Here is a 20,598-nt window from a genome sequence, read left to right on the forward strand (position 1 = left end):
ATACTTAAATTTTTTAATAATTATTAAGAAAAGAACAAAGAAAATTTAAAAGTTCATCGCAAGTACAGTAGGAAATGTCCCAGTAGAAAATTTTGTATTATCTGAGTCTAATCTACTTCATCCGAGTTATTTTTAATTTTAGTTTTTTATAAATATGAGTTTATTTTTAATAAATTCAAATTGTTTAAATTATTATAAAATATATACAATATTATTTTCCCGCTTGTAATAAATAATAATTGTTTAAACAATAATAATGTTAAATTGTAATAACAATTCGGATTATCCGAGTTTTCGCCTTATTACTAATTACTATTTAATTTACTTGTTCCCAATTCCATTTAATATGAATTTTTTTTATTCAAATGAAATTTCCGCTCAACATTTAGCAAATATTTATATAAATGTTTAATTAACCTTTGCGACAAAGATTTCACGAAACTTTAATTGAAATTATTAGTCAAGTTTCGCGACGAACATTTCACGAAGCTTTAATTTAAATGTTCCGTCAACTTTCACGACGAACATTTCACGAAACTTTAATTTAAATGTTTAGTCAATTTTCACGACGAACATTTCACGAAGCTTTAATTGAAATGTTCAGGCAACTTTCGCGACCAACATTTACGAAGCTTTAATTTAAATGTTCACTCAACTTTTACGACGAACATTTACGAAGCTTTAATTGAAATCTTCAGTCAAGTTTTACGCCAAACATTTATTTCATAGGGACATTTAAATCTTTACACAATTTTCACTAAACTTTTAAATTAAATATTCCGAAAATTTCAAATAAATCTTTAGAAAATCTTTAGGAAAGCTTCGGTGCTGTGGGGGTAGTAAGTTTGTATTTAATTTTATGATTATTTCATTGTATCTTAAATACTTTTATTTATTTATAATAATAAATTTAGTCTTTTTAAATAAATTCCAATAACTTTTTCTATACTTTTTAAAAGGCGTTTTCCAGATTCTCGCTATGAGCGGTCAGTGAGCACGAAAAGATTCTCAACCTGTTTATTACGGAAGCACCTACGGTTCACCAGCGTCTGAGACCCTACGGTCTCTGAACCGTAGGGGCTTTCGTAGTTTATAAAAGTAGTTTAATTTCATTGATTCTGACGAGGCCTAAGCAGAATGAAATCTCTAATCGTAAATCTTAAGCTTTTACATGAGAGAGAAAAGGATAGAAATATCTTTCGTCCTTTTCTCTCTCATATATTAGCTTATGATTTACGATTAAAGATTTCATTCTGCGTTGGCCCAGTTCTATTGCTGATTCTACACTCACCTAAAACTGCACGAGCGGTCTGCTTTTCCGTGACGCTTCCTATATTTATAATTATTCCTATAATTTAATCTATATATCTAAAAAAAATGTAACGGAAAAGCGGAGGAACTCGGTAAGTGTAGAATTAGCATAAAGGCGCTGTCCCATGACAGCGTTATACGCCGACGTAAAAGCGGAAAGAATGAGAACGAAAGAGATGAACATATCTTACTATTTATTTCGTCCTTATGCTTTCCGCTTTTACCTCAGAATTTTACGCTGTCATTGGACGGCGCCTTAATAATTTGGATATACTTCCGAAAAGGTCCCCCCTTTTAAATTTAATAAAACATAGGTATTATTACGTAGTTTGGTGCGTAGATTACGAAAATCGTAGTGAAAATTGGCGCAAATTTGATTATCATGGTAAAAACCGTAAAAAACACCATAAAATCATGATTTTTTGCGATTATCTCGTAAAAAACAAAACATTTCGAAAAAAGTTTTAGACAAAAGTTGTAGATCTCAAAAAAACACACATTTTATGTTTTATGAATTTTTTACCAAAAGTCATTATTTTTCGAGAAAAATGGTCCGAAAGTAATTTGCGGAAATTGTGGGGTGGAGTCTATACAGCAGCGGTAAACGCGAATTGCGTCACTTGTGCGTGGACAGATATAGGGCTAATGCTGATTCCACACTCACCGAAAACTGAGCGAGCAGTCCGCTTTCCGTGACGCTTCCCATATTTAGCTATATATATATATATATATATATAAATCATAACGCAAATACGGACCGCTCGCACAGTTTTAGGTGAGTGTAGAATCAGCATAAGCACAATAGAAACGTAACCGGAATCATAATAGCAAACGGAAGAATTAGTAAGACAAGAACAACAATATATGACTATCCTTCTCTAACCCATTCTTACAATTACGATTGCGATTACGTTTTTATTCTGCTCAGGCCTTATGCTTACACATGTTGTCATGGCAACACGTAAGTTAGAAAAGGACAAAAATATGTAGGCATATCTGATCACGAGTGTACTTGCACTTGCCTTTTGCACCTATTGTAGAACCTCCATGAACCTCCATTACGATCTCAGCGTTTGTCCATCTGTCGCATGTATGATTCATGCATGTAGTATAACTGTGCATATAAACAAGAAAGCTATGGAAATCAACAAAATTTAAAAGTTTGAAGAATTCTGTTAATAACATTGAAATATTTATTTGCTTGGTAAACATTTAAAACAAATCAGTATATTTTGAACCTTACATGTAAATATATATTTTCGAATGACATTTCGAAAAACTTTTAGAATCGTATGAAATTATACGTAATTGTTGTGAAAATGAATTTAACAACACGTTACTAGTCAATGATTTTTAATTAAAATTTGTTTATAAATTTTCGTTTAACAAATATTTTTTCCACCAATTAATTAATTTTATCTATCGTTTTAATTTTACAATTTTAATGTTCCTTATAAATTGTCACGGAGTTATTTTAACCTCAATATTTTTTTCTTTAATCTTTTGATTTTATTATATGTAGTTTGAGTGAAATATAAATATTGAATTGAATATAATATGAGTTTTTTTATCTTAAAAATTAATTGATGTTGAGTTACCAGACGTACTCATATTAGCAGAATTGTTTCAGATTTTGTAAAGTTTATCCGGCCGGCTTTTTTATAATAAGAAATTACAGATAGTTTCGTTTAAACAAAAATTATCTAAAATACCTAAAATTATAGGGTCAATCCATTACAATGTGTTACAAAAAAAATAGAAAAACACTTTTTATCGAACCTACTAGAGATGTAGGTAACAAAAAACTAAGAAGAATGGTATATTAAAAATTTCCCTAACACCTCCAAATTATAATTTTAGAGCCAAAAAACCGTTTTCACGAATATTTATGACTAAAACCCTGGTAACTTTTTATTTTTGCACCGATTTAAAAGTTTTTTTTTCCTTTTGAAGCTAAAAAGCAGGGCTTTTCTGCCCACATAGAGTTTTTCTTTGTTAAAAAAAATATTTACAAGAGAAAAGTTACAAGAAAGTTCAGAAATTGTCAGTTTTTCCTTAATTTTTCAACTTTAACTGATGTTTACCGCATTAATTATGTTTTAAACATTTTTTTTCTTCATGTAATATTCAAGCGTACTAAATGCTGCGTCGAACGAGCCCTATTTGAAAAGTTTTCTTTAAAAATTGACTGATTTATTGCAGTTTTTCTATTTCAAAAACCAGTAGCAAATTTAAGTATTTGAAGATTTTCCTTAATTTTTTTATTCTTAATTAGCAAAATTAAACGCGCGCCAAATTGAGTATTTAATTGTTTGTTATAAAGAAATTAAAGATTAATATTATCAATAATAATTTAATTTATTAGAATATTATTACATATTAAATGATAATAAAAATTATATGTTTACAGGCCTCGGATTATACGACTTTTTCTGACTTTTTTCAAAAATACGACTTTTATCGACTTATTTTAATAAAATGCGACATTTTTTTTACATTTGAAAAAAAATGTAAATAAAATACATTTTTTAGTATAAAATGTAGATCTTCTTCAGATCTTCTTCAATTCAATTATTTAACAAATTTTGAACTAAAATGATTCTTCACTAAATTAATTATTTTTTATAATTTTAATGAAATACATCACAAATTCCATTATATCAAAATTATATTTTCAATTATAATTTTTATGAAATTTAACAATTGTTTATAATTTAAAAAAAAAATATCACAATAAAATTGAATTATTTTTTAAAAATTTCAATTCAAAATAAACTAAAATTCAATTATTACCCGAAATTTTAATTCAAAATCAATTAAAATTCAATAATTATCCAAAATTTTCAATTTAAAATTTAATTATTTACCAAGTTTTCAATTTAAAATGAAATAAAATTCAATTATTTTCTAAAATTTCTATTCAAAATTAATTATCCAAATTTTCAATCAAAAATTAAACATAAATTAAATTATTATCCAAAATTTCAATTAAAATTCAATTATTTCCCAAAATTTTCAATTCAAAATGAACTGAAATTCAATTATTTTCCAAATTTAAAATCAAATAAAATTTCATTATTCTCAAAAATTTGAATTCAAAATTAATTGAATTTTCAATAATTTGAATTTAAAAGCATCTAAAATTTAATTATTTCTAATATTTTCCATCGAAAATTTTTTTTTTGATATTTAATAATTTCAATTATAACTCTAAGGAAATTCAATTATTTTTAACTATTTTAATAATATTCTTTGAAAATTCAACTATCTGAAACCATTTTTCAATTAAAAATGATTTTCAAATTATTGTATTTTGTCCGCATTTTCTAATAAATTTTTAGTGAAATTATCTAAAATTTTAATTATAAAACACTTAAAGTTTCAATTAATTTCAAAAATCTCAATTTTAAATCTTTAAAAATTCAATTAAATTTAAAAAATGTTTTCCAAAAATTGTTTGATAAATTATTTTTAGTTCTGTAAAATTTAATAATTTTTTGAAAATTAACAATATCTTTTGAAATTTAATTAATTCTAAAAATTTCAACTTTAACCCTTCGAAAAGGATTATTATTAAAAAAAAAAATTTTTATTTAAAAATTTGTAAAATATTTTTGTTAAAATAAAAAACAAATCTACTTTTTTTTGGAATATAAATCGACTAAAACGACTTTTTGTGTCTTTAAGTTGATTCGAGGCCTGTGTTTTTATAATTAATATTTAATAGGTAATAATCGTTGGCCTCTGGTACCTTAAAAATAAATTTTTTTCAAATTACTATCTTGTACGAAATTTCCTGGCGCACCTTTTTTCTCATGATAAATTTTTTGTATTTGTATACAATTTTTGAATCAATATACAACTTTAAAAAAAAATTCGTTGGTAAACGTTGTGTACTTCAGCTTCGTGAATTGAATTTTCGAATTTGGAATTTTAAAGAAACTTATTCCGAAATTTGGAAACACAATATTATACAACTTTGGCAAAAATGAGAAAAAGAATTGTCAAAATTTGACACGTCATAAGATTACTATTCAAAAAAACACGTGAAATCAGAAAAGGCCAACTTCAAGTTAGGACAGAAAGACAGACCAAGCATTTTATTATATAATTATTTTATGTAAAGTGCTTCTAAAGTTTTGACCATTTTTTTGTATCTTGGTCTTTCTAAGAATAAGTTTTTCTGTAAATATTAATTTCATTTTCCATATAAGAAAAACGTGGCTAGCCTCAAAAATGAAATTGCAACATCTATAAAAATTCATTATTTGCACTTCCATTTGGTCTTCTTTCCCGTAAACCTTGGTCAAGTAAGTGATGATCAAGGTGAAAGATTTCATCAAGAAATATATAAACAATAAAAAACGCTTCTAAGGGAAAAGTACAGTGAATATGATCTCCGAATATTGCTGGACGCTTAAATGTTACGAGGACGATTCGAAGATGAAAATAAAATGGCTGAATAAACACTTTTAATTTCAAAATAATTAGAATTTTCGGATATTTTTTTAATTTAGTAATTAATATTAAAAATTTAAGTTGAATTTTAGTTATCAATAAAAACATTTCTTGTTGCAATTTCATTTTTGAGGCTAGCTACGTTTTTCTTATATGGAAAATAAAATTAATATTTACAGAAAAACTTATTCTTAGAAAGACCAAGATACAAAAAAATGGTCATAACTTCAGAAGCACTTTACATAAAACAATTAAGAATAAAAAATTAAGGAAAACCTTCAAATACTTAAATTTGCTACTGGTTTTTGAAATAGAAAAACTGCAATAAATCAGTCAATTTTTAAAGAAAACTTTTCAAATAGGGCTCGTTCGACGCAGCATTTACTACGCTTGAATATTACATGAAGAAAAAAAATGTTTAAAACATAATTAATGCGGTAAACATCAGTTAAAGTTGAAAAATTAAGGAAAAACTGACAATTTCTGAACTTTCTTGTAACTTTTCTCTTGTAAATATTTTTTTTAACAAAGAAAAACTCTATGTGGGTAGAAAAGCCCTGCTTTTTAGCTTTAAAACGAAAAAGAAACTTTTAAATCGGTGCAAAATTAAAAAAGTTACAAGGGTTTTAGTCATAAATATATATGAAATGGTTTTTTGGCTCTAAAATTAAAATTTGGGGGTGTTAGGGAAATTTTTAATATACCATTCTTCTTAGTTTTCTGTTACCTACAACCTCTAGTAGATCGAATAAAAAGTGTTTTTCGGCTGTCGCACAGTGTAATTATATGTCGACGTAAGTTGTTGCTGACTAATTTTTAAAAATTATAATACTTTGCAGGAATGATTTTGAAATTGTCAAAATCATGAAATGAAAAGAATTTTATTAAAAATTTAATTATTTATTGTACAACATGAATTTAAAGTAAGTAAAAAAACTAATTACGATGAATTGAAATGAATTAACTTTTTTTTGGCAAGGTCCAATTCGTATTTGTCGCTAAGCAAGATTCAGAGGTTACATGGATCAAAAAGGTTAAAAAATGTAAGTCTTTTTATAATTTTTTTTTCATATAATAAATAAATTTGAGCACTTAGTTACCTTAAAGTACACTATAAAATAAGTAAGTTATAAAATTTTTGTGAATAAATATTAAAAATTAGGCCAATGGCAACAGGTTCTTTGAGACCTCTTTCAAAATCAGTGATTTTTCGGTAGTCACGATTCTAATGGCTGTTTCAACAAAAATAAAAAAACTAATATTTTCTAGTAGTAGATGAGTATAGCTCGTGATTGAACGAAGGGTTTTTGAAGAAATTGAAATTTGAATTTTTGGCAGAGTTTTTTGTCACAAATTACGATTTTTGGGACCTTTTTGATCTTGTAAAATTGGTTGTAATCAACAGAAAAAAATTCTTCGTTGAATCACTAGTTAATCACTATGTAGAAGAAGTATGACAAATTTCAGAAAAATCGATGTATTAGTTTTTGAGAAATCGTGACTACCGACTTCAAAAAGGGTAAAGCTTTCTGAAGTGTATCAAGAAATTACTAAGGGTATTCTTCCAATTTCATCTGAACTCTTTAATTTAGTAGTAAATAATAGTAGAAATAACTTCTACAAATATTTTGGAAAAAACATTATTTTATTAAAACTTCTAAACAATTAAACATTTTAGCACCATTTTTGAAAAACTGAATTACTTAAAAACTAGTCAATATAATTCGCTAAAAATAAAAACACTTCTTCACAAATTAATATTCTTGAAATATCTACTCTCTAAATTTGAATCAGCGAAACGTCGCTAATTTGCAGCTGTACCAGTTTCATAAGAATGAATTTTCAATATGCCATTGATTAGTGCTCATTTAGTGCTATTTTTGTACCGAATTTAGTGCTGAATGTTTAAAAAACACTGGTTTGGCTGAGTGAACGTTCCGCTGGCCGAACAGTTACGAAAAACGCGTTAAAATCGTCAAGAAAATATTTATCAATAGCCTATTTAGTGCTCAATTAGTGCTCAAAGATTAACACAAAAGAAAATTTATTTATCTATTATTTACTTAAAACTAAGGTGCACAATGATCAAAAATGCTCTATTAGGTGTTCAAGCACCAAACTATAATCAGATCTGAACAATGAGCTTTTATTTATTAGGAACTTTTTGAAGTCTAATAATTTATTTTAAAAAATTAGAATTTATATGAAGGAAGGAATAACTGAAACACATTTAAATACGTAACTTTTTTCATTTATAAAACATTAATATATTTAAAAAATAATTTTATGTATATCAAACGACTAGTTGATTTATTGAATTTTACAAAAGTTATTCTGATTACAACATTTGTGTCTACACACAGACCTACAGACAGACGCCATCGCCAAACCATGATTTTCCGACTCAGGGTACCCAAAAATGTAAAGATTTTATGGAATTAGAAAAAGTTAATTTTCGACCAATCATAATACCTTCTCATATGATGAGAATGTAAAAATGAATACTTTTTCCTTGAAAATCTCAAAAAGATTAAAATATCAAAGTTGTAGCGTAGAAAATTGCGAGAAAAAAAGCTTGGGGTGTCGAGTTTCTATAGGCAATGGGGTTCAAGATAATTTGGTCAGAATGTTGGATTTTGCATTAAAAATATAATTTTATATGTATATACAGTCATTTTTTTAAGAAATTTAGCTTTTTTTTAGTTTTATCATATTTTTTAGTGCTTTGGGATGATAATATGTCCATTTTGTGAACTTAATTTATTTTCTTTCTATATAATTAAGCGGCCTCGCCGGGCGCTTGGCTAGCCGCTATGTTGACAGTCAACACCCAAAAATGCAAATAAAATTAAAATTTGAAATTTTGAATTTTAAAATGTACTAATACCTTGTAGGAAATAAGGAGGCGCATCTTTTTTCCCTTTGGATTTTTCTTGTCAATTGAATAGTTTAATTAATAATTTAAAAAAACTGATAAATTTTAATTTTCAAATTTCATACAATTTTTAAACATAAATCGTCGTATCTTTGTCAAATCTTAATTAATTTGATTGGAATTTTGCATACACACGCGTTAGGATACATTGAAGACAAAAACATAAAATAAATATTAAAAATGTTTAATTTCTGAACAATTTTTTATCATAAACAAATACTTGTCGGTAAACACACATACTTACCTTTGGCGACAAAAAGTCTGTGGGAATGTTCAAAATTGAAAATACTTCCAGTGAAACATTTACGTATAAGAACATAATGAAGTTTTCTGGAAAGTGGCGAACTAATTCATTCATTAGTTTAAAAAATATTGAAGATTTAAGATTGCGCGCTAGCGAGTCGCCGAATAGATAAAATCGCTGACCGATGCACTCAATAAAAGATGATTAATTTGTTACAACATTTTCCTGTACATTTCATTATTATTATAAATATATTGTTTAAAAATGATATTAAACAATTGAATTTATTCTTTCCATGTTAAACTTATTTACTTTTTATGCACTCAATAAAAGATATGATTAATTTCTTACATCTTTTTCTTGTACATTTCATTATAAAAATAAATTTATTGTTTAAAAATTAAATGAAACAATTGAATTTATTATTTACAGGTTAAATTTATTTTATGTAGAAGTTCATACATTTTTTTTCATAAAAATAGGAATAAAATAACACAGACACACAAAAAAAAATTTCAATTGCCAGGACTGTCATATGGTAGATTTTCTTCCTTAAGGTGTATCTAAAAAGAAAAACGTAGTCCAACATAAAAGTTAGTTCATGTTTTCTTTTTACAGGCATGGTGGAGGGTGATTTTTGAGAAATTCATTTCTATGGGAATTTATTCAATTTCTATATTTAAAACTAAATTTTTGCTTCTTCTGAATGTTGATTTGAAATCAGTGACTTTAATAATATAAAAATTGGATATATAAAAAAATTAATAATGGCGGATCTAAATGGTAAATTTTTTCAAAAAATTGCTCGGATTTCTTTGAAACTTGCTACTCAAGGGTTTTTGGGGTCGTTGATTACAAATATGACGTTAATTTATAAAATTTCGAAATCGCTGTTCCAATACGGCTTACGATGGAATTGTTTTCAAATTTTTTTGGTTCTAGTTAAATTAGCGCCTCCAAAAAACACCTAAGTAACTAGTACCAAAAAAATCTAACAACAAATCCATCGTAAGCCGTATTGGATACGCCGTTTTGAATTTTTTAAATCTAACATCAGATTCACTCATTTAAAAATTATTTTGCCTGCCATATTGGATCAGCCATTTTGAAATATTATAAATTAACGTTATATTTGTAATCAACGACCCCAAAAACCCTTGAGTAGCAAGTTTTAAAGAAATCCGAGCAATTTTTTGAAAAAATTCACCATTTTAGATCCGCCATTTTTAATTTTTTTATATATCCAATTTTTATATTATTAAAGTCACTGATTTCAAATCAACATTCAGAAGAAGCAAAAATTTAGTTAGGCGGAAACTGTCTTGTAACAACTTATTATCCTCTGGGCTCCTTCAGATTGAATATCTTCCATAGGTTTTCTACGAATTCCTTTTTTCAGTTCATCTGCAAATATTTCTGACCCATACAACATTATACACTGAGCGACAGACAGTAAGAGCCTTCGTTTGCTTGGTTTTGGGCCGTTGATATTAGGCATTAGTCTACATAGATTGGCCGTAGCCGTCGTTGCTTTATTTGCCGCACTTCTAATATGATCGGCAAAATTCAATTTAGTATCTATATTAATAGCCAGATACTTTGTAGAGCTCTGGGTTTGGATCACCTCCGTTCCGACTGTTATTGGTAGAAGTGTAATTATTTGACTGGTTGTCAGAATCGTCACCTCTGTCTTCTGCAGTGCCAAGCTTAGGGAATGCTTCTTCATCCAGATTTCTATTCGCCGCATGACAAGATTTAAAGTTAATTGTGCTTTTTCTAAGTCTTTTGCGAGGATCAGTGCTGCTATGTCATTCGCGTATCCAAAAAACATTGCATTTTGGGGGAGTTCAATTCTAAGGATGCTGTCATAGGATGCGTTTCAAAGGTCGGGGCCTAGGACGGATCCTTGTGCTGCTCCCGCGTTTAGCTTTCTTTTTTGAGCCCCTTCAAGAGTATCGTAAATAAGTTCCCTCTCACTTAGATAGTCCTGGATTATTCTCATAAGATACTCAGGTACATAAAAATCTTCTCTAAGGGCCTTTAGTATATCAGACCAGTTGGCAGAGTTAAAGGCATTTTTAACATCAAGTGTGACTCGTAGAGCTATAGGTCTGGAGTAATGGTTTCCTTGTCTGGTTCTATTTGCTAGTGTCACCACTCCTTCACTGCATCTATTGTCGATAGTCCTTTTCGAAAACCATATTGGCGACACGAAAGGTCTCCTGCTGATTTAATTGCTTCATGCAGTCGGGACTTAATTAATTTCTCTAGTAGCTTACCTGCTGTGTCCAGCATACAGAGTGGTCTATAGGCTGATGGATCAAATAGATTTCCTTTTTCTTTACTTATAAGAACGAAGCGTTGTTTTTCCCATCTTTTGGGGAAAATACCTTTTCCTAAACAGCTGTTGAACATATTAAGTAGGAATTCTGGACAATTCTCAGCTACCATTTTAAGTACCTCAATTGGAATCCCATATGGGCCAGGCGCTTTCTTCATTTTTATAGTGTCCATTGCTTTCTTGAGTTCTAGCTTTGTGAAAAACTCGATTCCTTCGCTCACAGTATTCTCTCTGACATTGTTTTGTTCTTCGCGTGATGGGAAAAGCATGTCCACTATGTAAGACATTTCCTGCGTACTTTTAACTTCTTCACCTTTAAATTTCCCTAATTTATTTGTTACTAATTTATAACCTAGATCCCATGGGTTTGCATCAACTTCCTGTATAAGATTGTCCCAGCAATACCGTTTACTTGATTTAATAGCTTTTCCTAGTGTCTTTTTTGCTGTCTTATACTGTGTTGTTTTGTACAAGAATGCATCCAGGTCTTTCTTTTTTGCCCTCTGAGCCCTTCTTCGCTGGTACAGACATTTCTTTCTAAGATCCGCAATTTCTTCGGTCCACCAGTACATTTCCTTTTTTATTCGCTGCTTTTTCTTTGGCATGGACAAATTGCAGGCTGACTTAAGCAATTTCATACTAGACTCCACGATACGTTCTGCTCTACCATTTCGCTCTATTTCTCTCTTTATTGCATATGATCCCAGTTGGATAACTGAGATAAGGCACTCAGAGTTTACTTTCGCAACGTTCCACTTTACTACTTTTTTCGGCTTATATGCTGTTGTTTCTTTTGAGTCCCCGATTTTGAAAACAATATACTGATGGTCACTCCCAGTAAAATCTTCTATCACTTTCCAATCAGATACCTTGCTCGTTGTATCCTCTGTTGCAAGGGATATATCAGGGATTGTTTCTCTGTTTCCTGCTCTTTGGAAGGTTGGTATTTTATCTTTATTTAAGATGATTAAATTCAGTCTTGTGATCATTTCGGACATACGTCTTCCTCTTGAATCTCTAAATTCTGACCCCCACACAGTTCAGGGTGTCTAACGGTCAGGGAAAGTCAGGGAAACGTCAGGGAATTTTGTTGGTCAGGGAAAAGTCAGGGAATTTCAAAAAATTTCATTTATAGTCAGGGAAACTGTAAATTTCTACAAAAATTAAAATTTTTTGTGAATTTAAAAAATTTTTAATCTAAAAAAACTTGAATGGTTTTTATTACCATTTGTTACTACTATTAGAAATTAATTTATTGTTAAATATGTCAGTAACCATATTTTTGTCCAAAGAAAGAAGAAATAAGGTTATTAAAAAGTCAGGGAAAAATAAAAAAATGTCATGGAAAAGTCAGGGAATTTTTTTCTCTATCCTTGTTAGACACCCTGCAGTTGCTTTAGCGTTGAAGTCCCCAGCTATGATAGTATTACCCCCTATATTTCTTATTGTGTCTTCCAATTCTGTGAGTTTCATTTCAAAACTTGCTATGGGTTCATTTGGGGTGAAATAACAGCTAATTACAGTTGTTTTTCCGTTTTTAACCCAAACGAAACCATTTTCATAATCTTTAACTCTAAAGTTCTTATCCATATAGCTGCCGTTTCTGATAGGTCCGAATTCCAATTTAGGGATTTTTCATTCCTATACTGTTCGCTTATAATAACTATGTCTATATTTTTTTCCAGTGTTAGTTGTCCCAGAATTTCTCGTGCGGTTTTGCTTCGATGCATATTTCCTTGTATTATTGTCAGCACTTTACTTTCTGTTTCGCTTTTTCAAATTCTAGGATAAATGACTTGCATTTCCCAGAGCCCGCTATGTGTGACAAGTCTTGTTCACCTCTTTCTTCACAAAGGAAGCATTTTGCATCTTGGGTACATTCTATTACTTTATGTTCTTTACATCCTCATTTATAGCACATATCTTTTCTATTAGTCCCTTCACATTCAATTGATCTATGTCCGAATCCTAGGCACCTGTAACATCGGGTGACCGGTGACTCTCCGTCTTATGCGGCAGTTTACCCAGCCAATTTTTATACTTGCAGTTTTAAGCAGTTCATTTGCTGCGCGTTCATCTATCTCTACTATCGCTTTGACGAGTTCCCTTTTGTTTGGTCTAGTCAGTTTTACTGTGAGTCCTTTGATTCTTCCGGTGATCTGCTTCTCTATTGCGGAGGTAACTTCTTCTTCTTCTGTTGGTTATGGCTTTTTTCAATGCAATTAGCCAGATCTAGCGAACGTTGAATAAATAGTTTGTAGATAGTTGTATGAGTTTATGACGTCATAGGAGTTCAGAGAGTTAAAGTCACGTTATGTTGCAATCCAAGCATCAATATACGCAACTCTGGTAACCTCTTACAAAGTATGCAGCATAGTGACTTTGAAGTGTATAGAGGGCCACATATTACATTTCAGGTTAAAGGAAAGCGCACAAGTCTGGGACAGGGAAGGGAGGAACAAATTGTGTATGTATTGCGCGAAAATTTTAAACTTAATCTTGTATATTCTCTCACCAACACGTAATCCCTTATATATAACATTACATATATTATATCATCTTTGGATATTTTAAATGTGTTTGACTTTTTCCTTTTTACCGTCAATTTCTTAAAGTGAATCAATAAATAAAAAATTTCACTATATTGAATATGGTTTTTAACTGCTGTTTGATTTATAAAGTGATTTTAACGTTAGGGGAGTTGAAAAAAAGTTCAATCTCCCTAATATTCTCAACAGTTGGATTAAAAACCAATCCATCAAGAGAGCTAATAATGCCTCTTGTGATAGGAGCGATAGAATTGATGTGAGAGAAGAACCTTGGTCTAGCGTTCGAAAACAAGCTACATTCATTAATAATATGGTAAAAGGATCTTTCTGGACCCCCGCACCAGCAATCTCTAGGAATTGTCCATTTCATTCTGTCAAAATGATCAGTGGTGCATATGTGACCTGACCTTAATCGAGTAATTAAGGCAATTGTTTTTCTTTTAAAATTACTGAATCTGTGGAACCATGGCAGAGCAGTCTTAGGATTAACAAAATGTAGGTATCTTCTAGATGTAATCACCCCGGATTATCTTAATGTAAAATTCTTGGCTGCATTCACTGCCACCTGCACTGGGCAACTTGAACTAAATTCTCATGCACATGTGTTAGTCTCTGTATACGTATACAGTATTTGCAAAGTATTGAAATGTATGTATTTCAAATCTTTTAAATTCAAAATATACTTATTTTTAAATTTTTCTTAAAATAATATAATTTTATTAACAATATTATTAAAAATTCCTATTTGTGATGTATAGATAAATGATAAGGCCTATTAAGGTTATGTTATTATATATTATAATAACTATTATTTTACATTCTATAATAGTAATAGATTAATATAAATAATAATAATTTGTTCTAATCATATAATAAAATCCGGTAGTATAGAATATTTTATATTATTTACATAATTATGATGATAATTCTTAATTCATTTATCAATAATATTTTGAATTTATTTATTATTGTATTATTCTTATTATAGATATTATTTAATTTATTATTTATTTATAAATTGTTTTACTTTCTTATTATTTACACTTTAAAAAAACGGTTTAAAAATCACAATAAACTAAATTATAATATTAGAAATATTTTGGTAAATTTTAGAATAATTTTTCTTTAATACTAAAATATAATATATTTTTTAAAATAAGTTGACACAGAAATTAAATTTAAAACATGGAACTTTATTTAAAATATAACCTATACAAATGATAATATACCTATACTATATTATAATACTAAAAACAGTCATTTTACATACAGCCGAATATCACTCATGTTCGCACTTATTTTCTAAATTCTCTAATACATAACCCACAATAGTAAAATCTCCCAATTTACAGATTAAACAATTAATATAATTACAAACATGAATCTAAACATACTATTTATGTTATTACAAAGCATATAACTAATTATAATAATCAGTCATTTTACGCACAGCCGAATATCACTCATTGTTCGCGCTTATTTTCTAAATTCTCTCATACATAACCCGCAATAGCAAAATCACATAATTTACAGATTAAACAATTAATATAATTACAAAAATGAATCTAAACATACTATTTATGTTATTACAAATCATACAACTAATTATAATAATCAGTCATTTTACGCACAGCCGAATATCACTCATTGTTCGCGCCTATTTTCTAAATTCTCTCATACATAACCCGCAATAGCAAAAGCACATAATTTACAGTTTGCATAAATAATATAATTAAAAACATGAATCAAGCAAACAGACACTTCTATAGTGACATATATAGTTATATTTATTAATAATTATTTTAATACTGGAAATAGTCATTTTCTGTAAAGTCGAATATATCACACATGTTCACACTTATTTTATAAATTCTCCAACAAAATATATAAATTATTAAACATATCTTGTCATATTAAATTGCATGAAGTAAAAATCAATAATTGAATAATCAACAACCATAAAGAATCATCTTATTTTTTTGAAATTGTTGAATATGTGTGATATTTACTTTTGATTGATGAAACATATTTTGCTTTTGCCTTTACAACAAATAAATTAGTTCGAGGATACTTTTCCAGATCAATGGACATACTTCCACGTAAAATTGCATCTAAATATGCAGTAATACATTTTATATAATAACTATTAAAAAGATTTAAAAATTGATTCATAACCTCATCCCTATGAGAAAAACAGCTTATATGTTCAATTGTTATTTATTTTTTTAAAATTTTCGATGAAGACCGAGAAACCCCAGTTGTAGCATAAATATTAGTAATTATATTCCGCAAAATACTTTTAGTGTCATTGAATAAATATTTAAAAGTTGAAGACATCACTGAGTTATTAATAATTGTAGCACAATTTTTACAAGTAAGGAAAAATGGATTTTTTTTCTTAAAAATTTTTATGAGAGTCGCTGCATTGTTAGAAATATGTCCTTTTTCTGGAATAGCATCCTCATTAGACACTCTATTCCTAACGATTTTTTGCACAAATACATTTTCTCGAATTGTGTTGAAATTATTATTTTGAATTTTTTCTAACGACGTAAGCAGAAAGCTTTCGTCGTTTTCACAATTTGATTGCGTTGATTTATAATTACTAAATGTATTGAACAATAACGTTTTGAATATGCCTACAAATTGAAAACAGTTCGGTTTTCGATTAGCACTTAAACCACGAACTTGTGAAAAAAAATTTTCTAAGGGATCTTGATTTAGATGCCTTGTTTTTAAAGAGGTAAAACCCAACTGTTTTAAATTTTTCCACAATACTTTGATGCCTTGAATAGTTTTAATAAGATTATTTAAGGACGGCGGTTGATCAATTATTTTTCTAGAGGATTTACTCACAAATGTCATTCTGGATAAAATGGCAATTGCTTCGTCAAAAAATTTTAAATGAAAACTGTCATCTGTTAAAATTGTGCGAAAATTACTACTACGATCTGTAATTGTTTTTCCATTCAAAGCATCAAACAGTTTATTAAAAAAGGCCAAAACAAACGCAGTATTTACCCCATCAGCAGGGATTCCTTTTGGTCCTTCGTCGGTGGATTTTACTGGTCCTCCAGCCAAATCGTTGATTTTATTCGCTAATGTACCGCTAAAGACATTTGAACAGACTTTCACATTCATTTTATCGATTCTTTCCGGATACACATGCTTCTCAGTTAATTTGGGAAGCGAACGAGTATTATTTCCTGAGAAGGTGTCAATCAGGAAAGCTGTTATGACGTGATCCCAGGTTGCGTATTGATCCTTGCCGAATTGTAAATCCTTGTCCAAAAGGTTGTTCCGGATGCATTTGAAGACATGAGGTATATCAAAAAGAGGAACAATTTCCATATCCTTGAAAAAAAATGTACCCCCTTATAATGTAAGAATTTCTGTCGCAAAATAATATATATATGGGACGTTCTTTGTCAACCGGACCACCCCATCTCTCCATAATTGGTTTAATTTAAAAAACTTTTATCATATTGGAAAAATTAGCTTGGAATGTCTACTTTTTAATCCCGTTGGGCGCTTTTTGAAATTCAAAATGGCGACTTAAATATGGCGCCTAAACGACATAAAAAACACAAAAAATCCACTAATATGATCTATATTATTGTTTAAAGCTTCACATATGACGATAAAAATAACCACAACATAGTTTACTTACAAACTGATAACGTATCTCCATTCAAAATTCAAAAATTCAAAATGGCGGATTAAATATGGCGGATAAAATTAAAAATTGAGCTAGACTCGTGAAAATTACTACTTCAGGGTTTTCGAGGTCGCTGATTACGAATCCGGTGTTAGTTTTCAAAAATTCAAAATGGCGGATCCAATATGGCGGACAAAAATTGAAAAAATGGAGCTAATTTCGTAAAAATGTCTACATAGGGGTTTTTTTGGTCGCTGATTGCAAATCCAATGTCAGTTTTAAAAAATTTTTAAATGGTTGATGACAAATCTCTATTTAAAATTCAAAATGGCGGATAGATTAAAAAATTAAGCTAGTTTTGTGATTATTAATTAAATAATCCTTACGTAATTTCCATAAAAAGTTATCTGGCGTTGTATTTGATAAGTTCAAATGGCACCTTTTTACGTTCAATATAAAAAAGTTAGATCAATTTTTTATATTTCGGACCACCATTTTATATTCACCATTTTGATTTTTTAAAAAGTAACGATGAATTCGTAAAGATTGTCCTGAAAAACCCTTAAGTAGACATTTTAACGAGTTTAGCTCAATTTCTTGGATTTTTGGTCAGCCATTTAGAATTTTTAAAAAGTAACCGCAGATTCGTAATCAGTGGCCCCGAAAACCCCCGAGTAAACAATTTTACGGGTTTAACTTAATTATTTAAATTTTGGGCTACTATTTTAAGTCTGCCATTTTGAATTTTTAAAATCTAATAACGGATTTGTAATCAGCGACCCCAAAAACCCCCGAGTAACAAGTTTCAGGCGAATCTAAACGATTTTTTAATTTTTGTCCATCATATTGGATCCGCCAATTTGAATTTTTGGAAACGAATACCGCATTCGTAATCAGCGACCCTAAAAACCCCCGTGTAACAAGTTTCAATCGAATCTACACGATTTTTCAATTTTTTGTCCGCCATATTGGATCCGCCATTTTGAATTTTTGAAAACTAACACCGGATTCGTCATCAGCGACCCCAAAAACCCCCGTGTAACAAGTTTCAATCGAATCTACACGATTTTTCAATTTTTCCGCCATTTTGAATTTTTGAAAACTAACAACGGATTCGTAATCAGCGACCCCAAAAACCCCCGAGTAAGAAGTTTCAGTCGAATCTAAACAATTTTTCAATTTTTGTCCGCCATATTGGATCCGCCATTTTGAATTTTTGAAAACTAACACCGGATTCGTAATCAGCGACCTCGAAAACCCTGAAGTAGTAATTTTCACGAGTCTAGCTCAATTTTTAATTTTATCCGCCATATTTAATCCGCCATTTTGAATTTTTGAATTTTGAATGGAGATACGTTATCAGTTTGTAAGTAAACTATGTTGTGGTTATTTTTATCGTCATATGTGAAGCTTTAAACAATAATATAGATCATATTAGTGGATTTTTTGTGTTTTTTATGTCGTTTAGGCGCCATATTTAAGTCGCCATTTTGAATTTCAAAAAGCGCCCAACGGGATTAAAAAGTAGACATTCCAAGCTAATTTTTCCAATATGATAAAATTTTTTTAAATTAAACCAATTATGGAGAGATGGGGTGGTCCGGTTGACAAAGAACGTCCCATATATATATCAACAAAAATCTTTTTAAAAAACTACTTACTGGCTAACACATAATCTTCTCCTTTTAATTTTATTGTGTCCTTCACCAATGTTTTAACTGCCGCTTGATTCGCGCTACTCTGATCGCATACCGTTGCTGCTACAGTAAATCCCGCTTCTTTAATCGCCGTTAGTGCATCTTTTATGCACCTTATCAATTGCGCAGTTTTTGTTGTGTTACAAAAATTAAAAGAAATTGGTATTTTATCACCCGTTTCAATTAATCGTAACATAAAAACTAAAGCCTGATTCGCGTACTCTTCGGTCCTAACGGTTCCCCAATCCTCGAAACCCACAATTTTGTCCGTGCTGTCATCGTACTGCAAACCCAGACTAAGATGGACTTCATCCCACATTAAAATTCCAACTTTTTCTTGTTCGGTTTTACAAACGGAAACAGCTTCTTTCAAATATTGCTTCGTTACCCCAGTTATTCCGGTATCTAAGGGCATTTTTTTTAATACCGATAGAAGAGTTGTTTTCGAAGGCAAGGGAAGAAAACTTCTCAGATATCGATAACATCTGGGAGACTGTTTATAAACGGATAAACATAAAATTTTCTCCGTAGAATTAAACCGCCGGCCCCTGCAGTTTTTCCCGGAATTATTCTGCAGCATGCTAACGAATTCCCGCTGGACCGCATTCATTTTTTCAAATTGTTTTTGAAACCGCAACCCGTCAATTTTTTTTCGTTTCAAAATCCTATTTCTAACAAATTGCAAATATTTACTATTCATAAAAAAATAAATACATTTACATAGTATAAAATTTTTATTAAAATTATAAATTATTATATGTACAATTGTAATAAATTATTTTAAGAGATTATTTAATTAAATTTATTTCTCTTATATCTATTATATTTATTTAACAATAATTTAAAATTTTTTAAAGAATTTAATATATACCTATTATTTTTTCTTCGAAGAACTTGAATTTCATGTCGAAGCCGGGTCATTTCTTCGAACATTTTTTTTCTAACGGTGTCTTTAAATCGCTCGAAAAAAAGGTGTTCGATTATAATCGCGACATAGATTCTCCCTTTTCGGAGTTTCGGTTAGGGTATCAGCTTCTAATTCCATCCTTTCCGGAGTGTTTGCTTCAGAATGTGGAATTGAGATGCGTTCTGGAGTCAGACCCTCAGATCCTGAAGTACTACCCCCTTCGGTGCTTTGGTACTCAGATCCTGAAGTACTTCCAGCCTCAGTGCTTTGGTCCTCAGGTCTCAATGGTAAATTGGGAATAATGTTGTTTTCATCCTGATTCTATAAAAATTGTGTGTTTTTATATACTGTATATATACAATATGATGGGTGGAATACACGCGCGTTAAAATAAACGTTAAAATAAATAATTGAAAAGCGTCTGATATTTTTATAGAATAATAATAATTATATAATTGCGTAGAATTTTTAAGAATGTTATGTTATTATATACACTGT

The 20,598-nt window shown here is 29.6% G+C and overlaps 3 protein-coding genes across 4 annotated transcripts in view; 1 reads left to right on the forward strand and 2 right to left on the reverse strand.

Annotated features, from left to right (window-relative positions):
• The first annotated feature begins 2,357 nt into the window (after nucleotides 1-2,357).
• Nucleotides 2,358-20,598, forward strand: part of LOC127285195 (GPN-loop GTPase 1) — a 29,296-nt gene continuing 11,055 nt past the window's right edge. The window contains exons 1-2 of one of the 2 annotated variants that reach the window (XM_051311065.1): nucleotides 2,407-2,515; nucleotides 6,749-6,812. The gene's annotated coding sequence lies outside the window, so the exon portion shown is untranslated. Of the gene's footprint in view, nucleotides 2,516-6,748; nucleotides 6,813-20,598 lie in introns of both variants that reach the window. The other variant, XM_051311064.1, reaches the window with a different exon arrangement.
• LOC127285313 (uncharacterized) lies at nucleotides 10,255-10,779 on the reverse strand. Its single transcript, XM_051311264.1, has one exon. The coding sequence runs from the start codon at nucleotides 10,777-10,779 to the stop codon at nucleotides 10,255-10,257; it is 525 nt and encodes a 174-aa protein (XP_051167221.1).
• On the reverse strand, nucleotides 16,056-19,608 carry LOC127285314 (uncharacterized). The gene is made up of 2 exons (XM_051311265.1): nucleotides 19,204-19,608; nucleotides 16,056-17,192 (listed from the first exon to the last, which is right to left on the reverse strand). The coding sequence occupies exons 1-2, from the start codon at nucleotides 19,606-19,608 to the stop codon at nucleotides 16,056-16,058; spliced, it is 1,542 nt and encodes a 513-aa protein (XP_051167222.1).

This window comes from Leptopilina boulardi, unplaced genomic scaffold, assembly GCF_019393585.1.
Source record: "Leptopilina boulardi isolate dan_hultmark-lab unplaced genomic scaffold, ZJU_Lbou_2.1 LbouV2_330, whole genome shotgun sequence".
Taxonomy (NCBI): Eukaryota; Metazoa; Arthropoda; class Insecta; order Hymenoptera; family Figitidae; genus Leptopilina; species Leptopilina boulardi.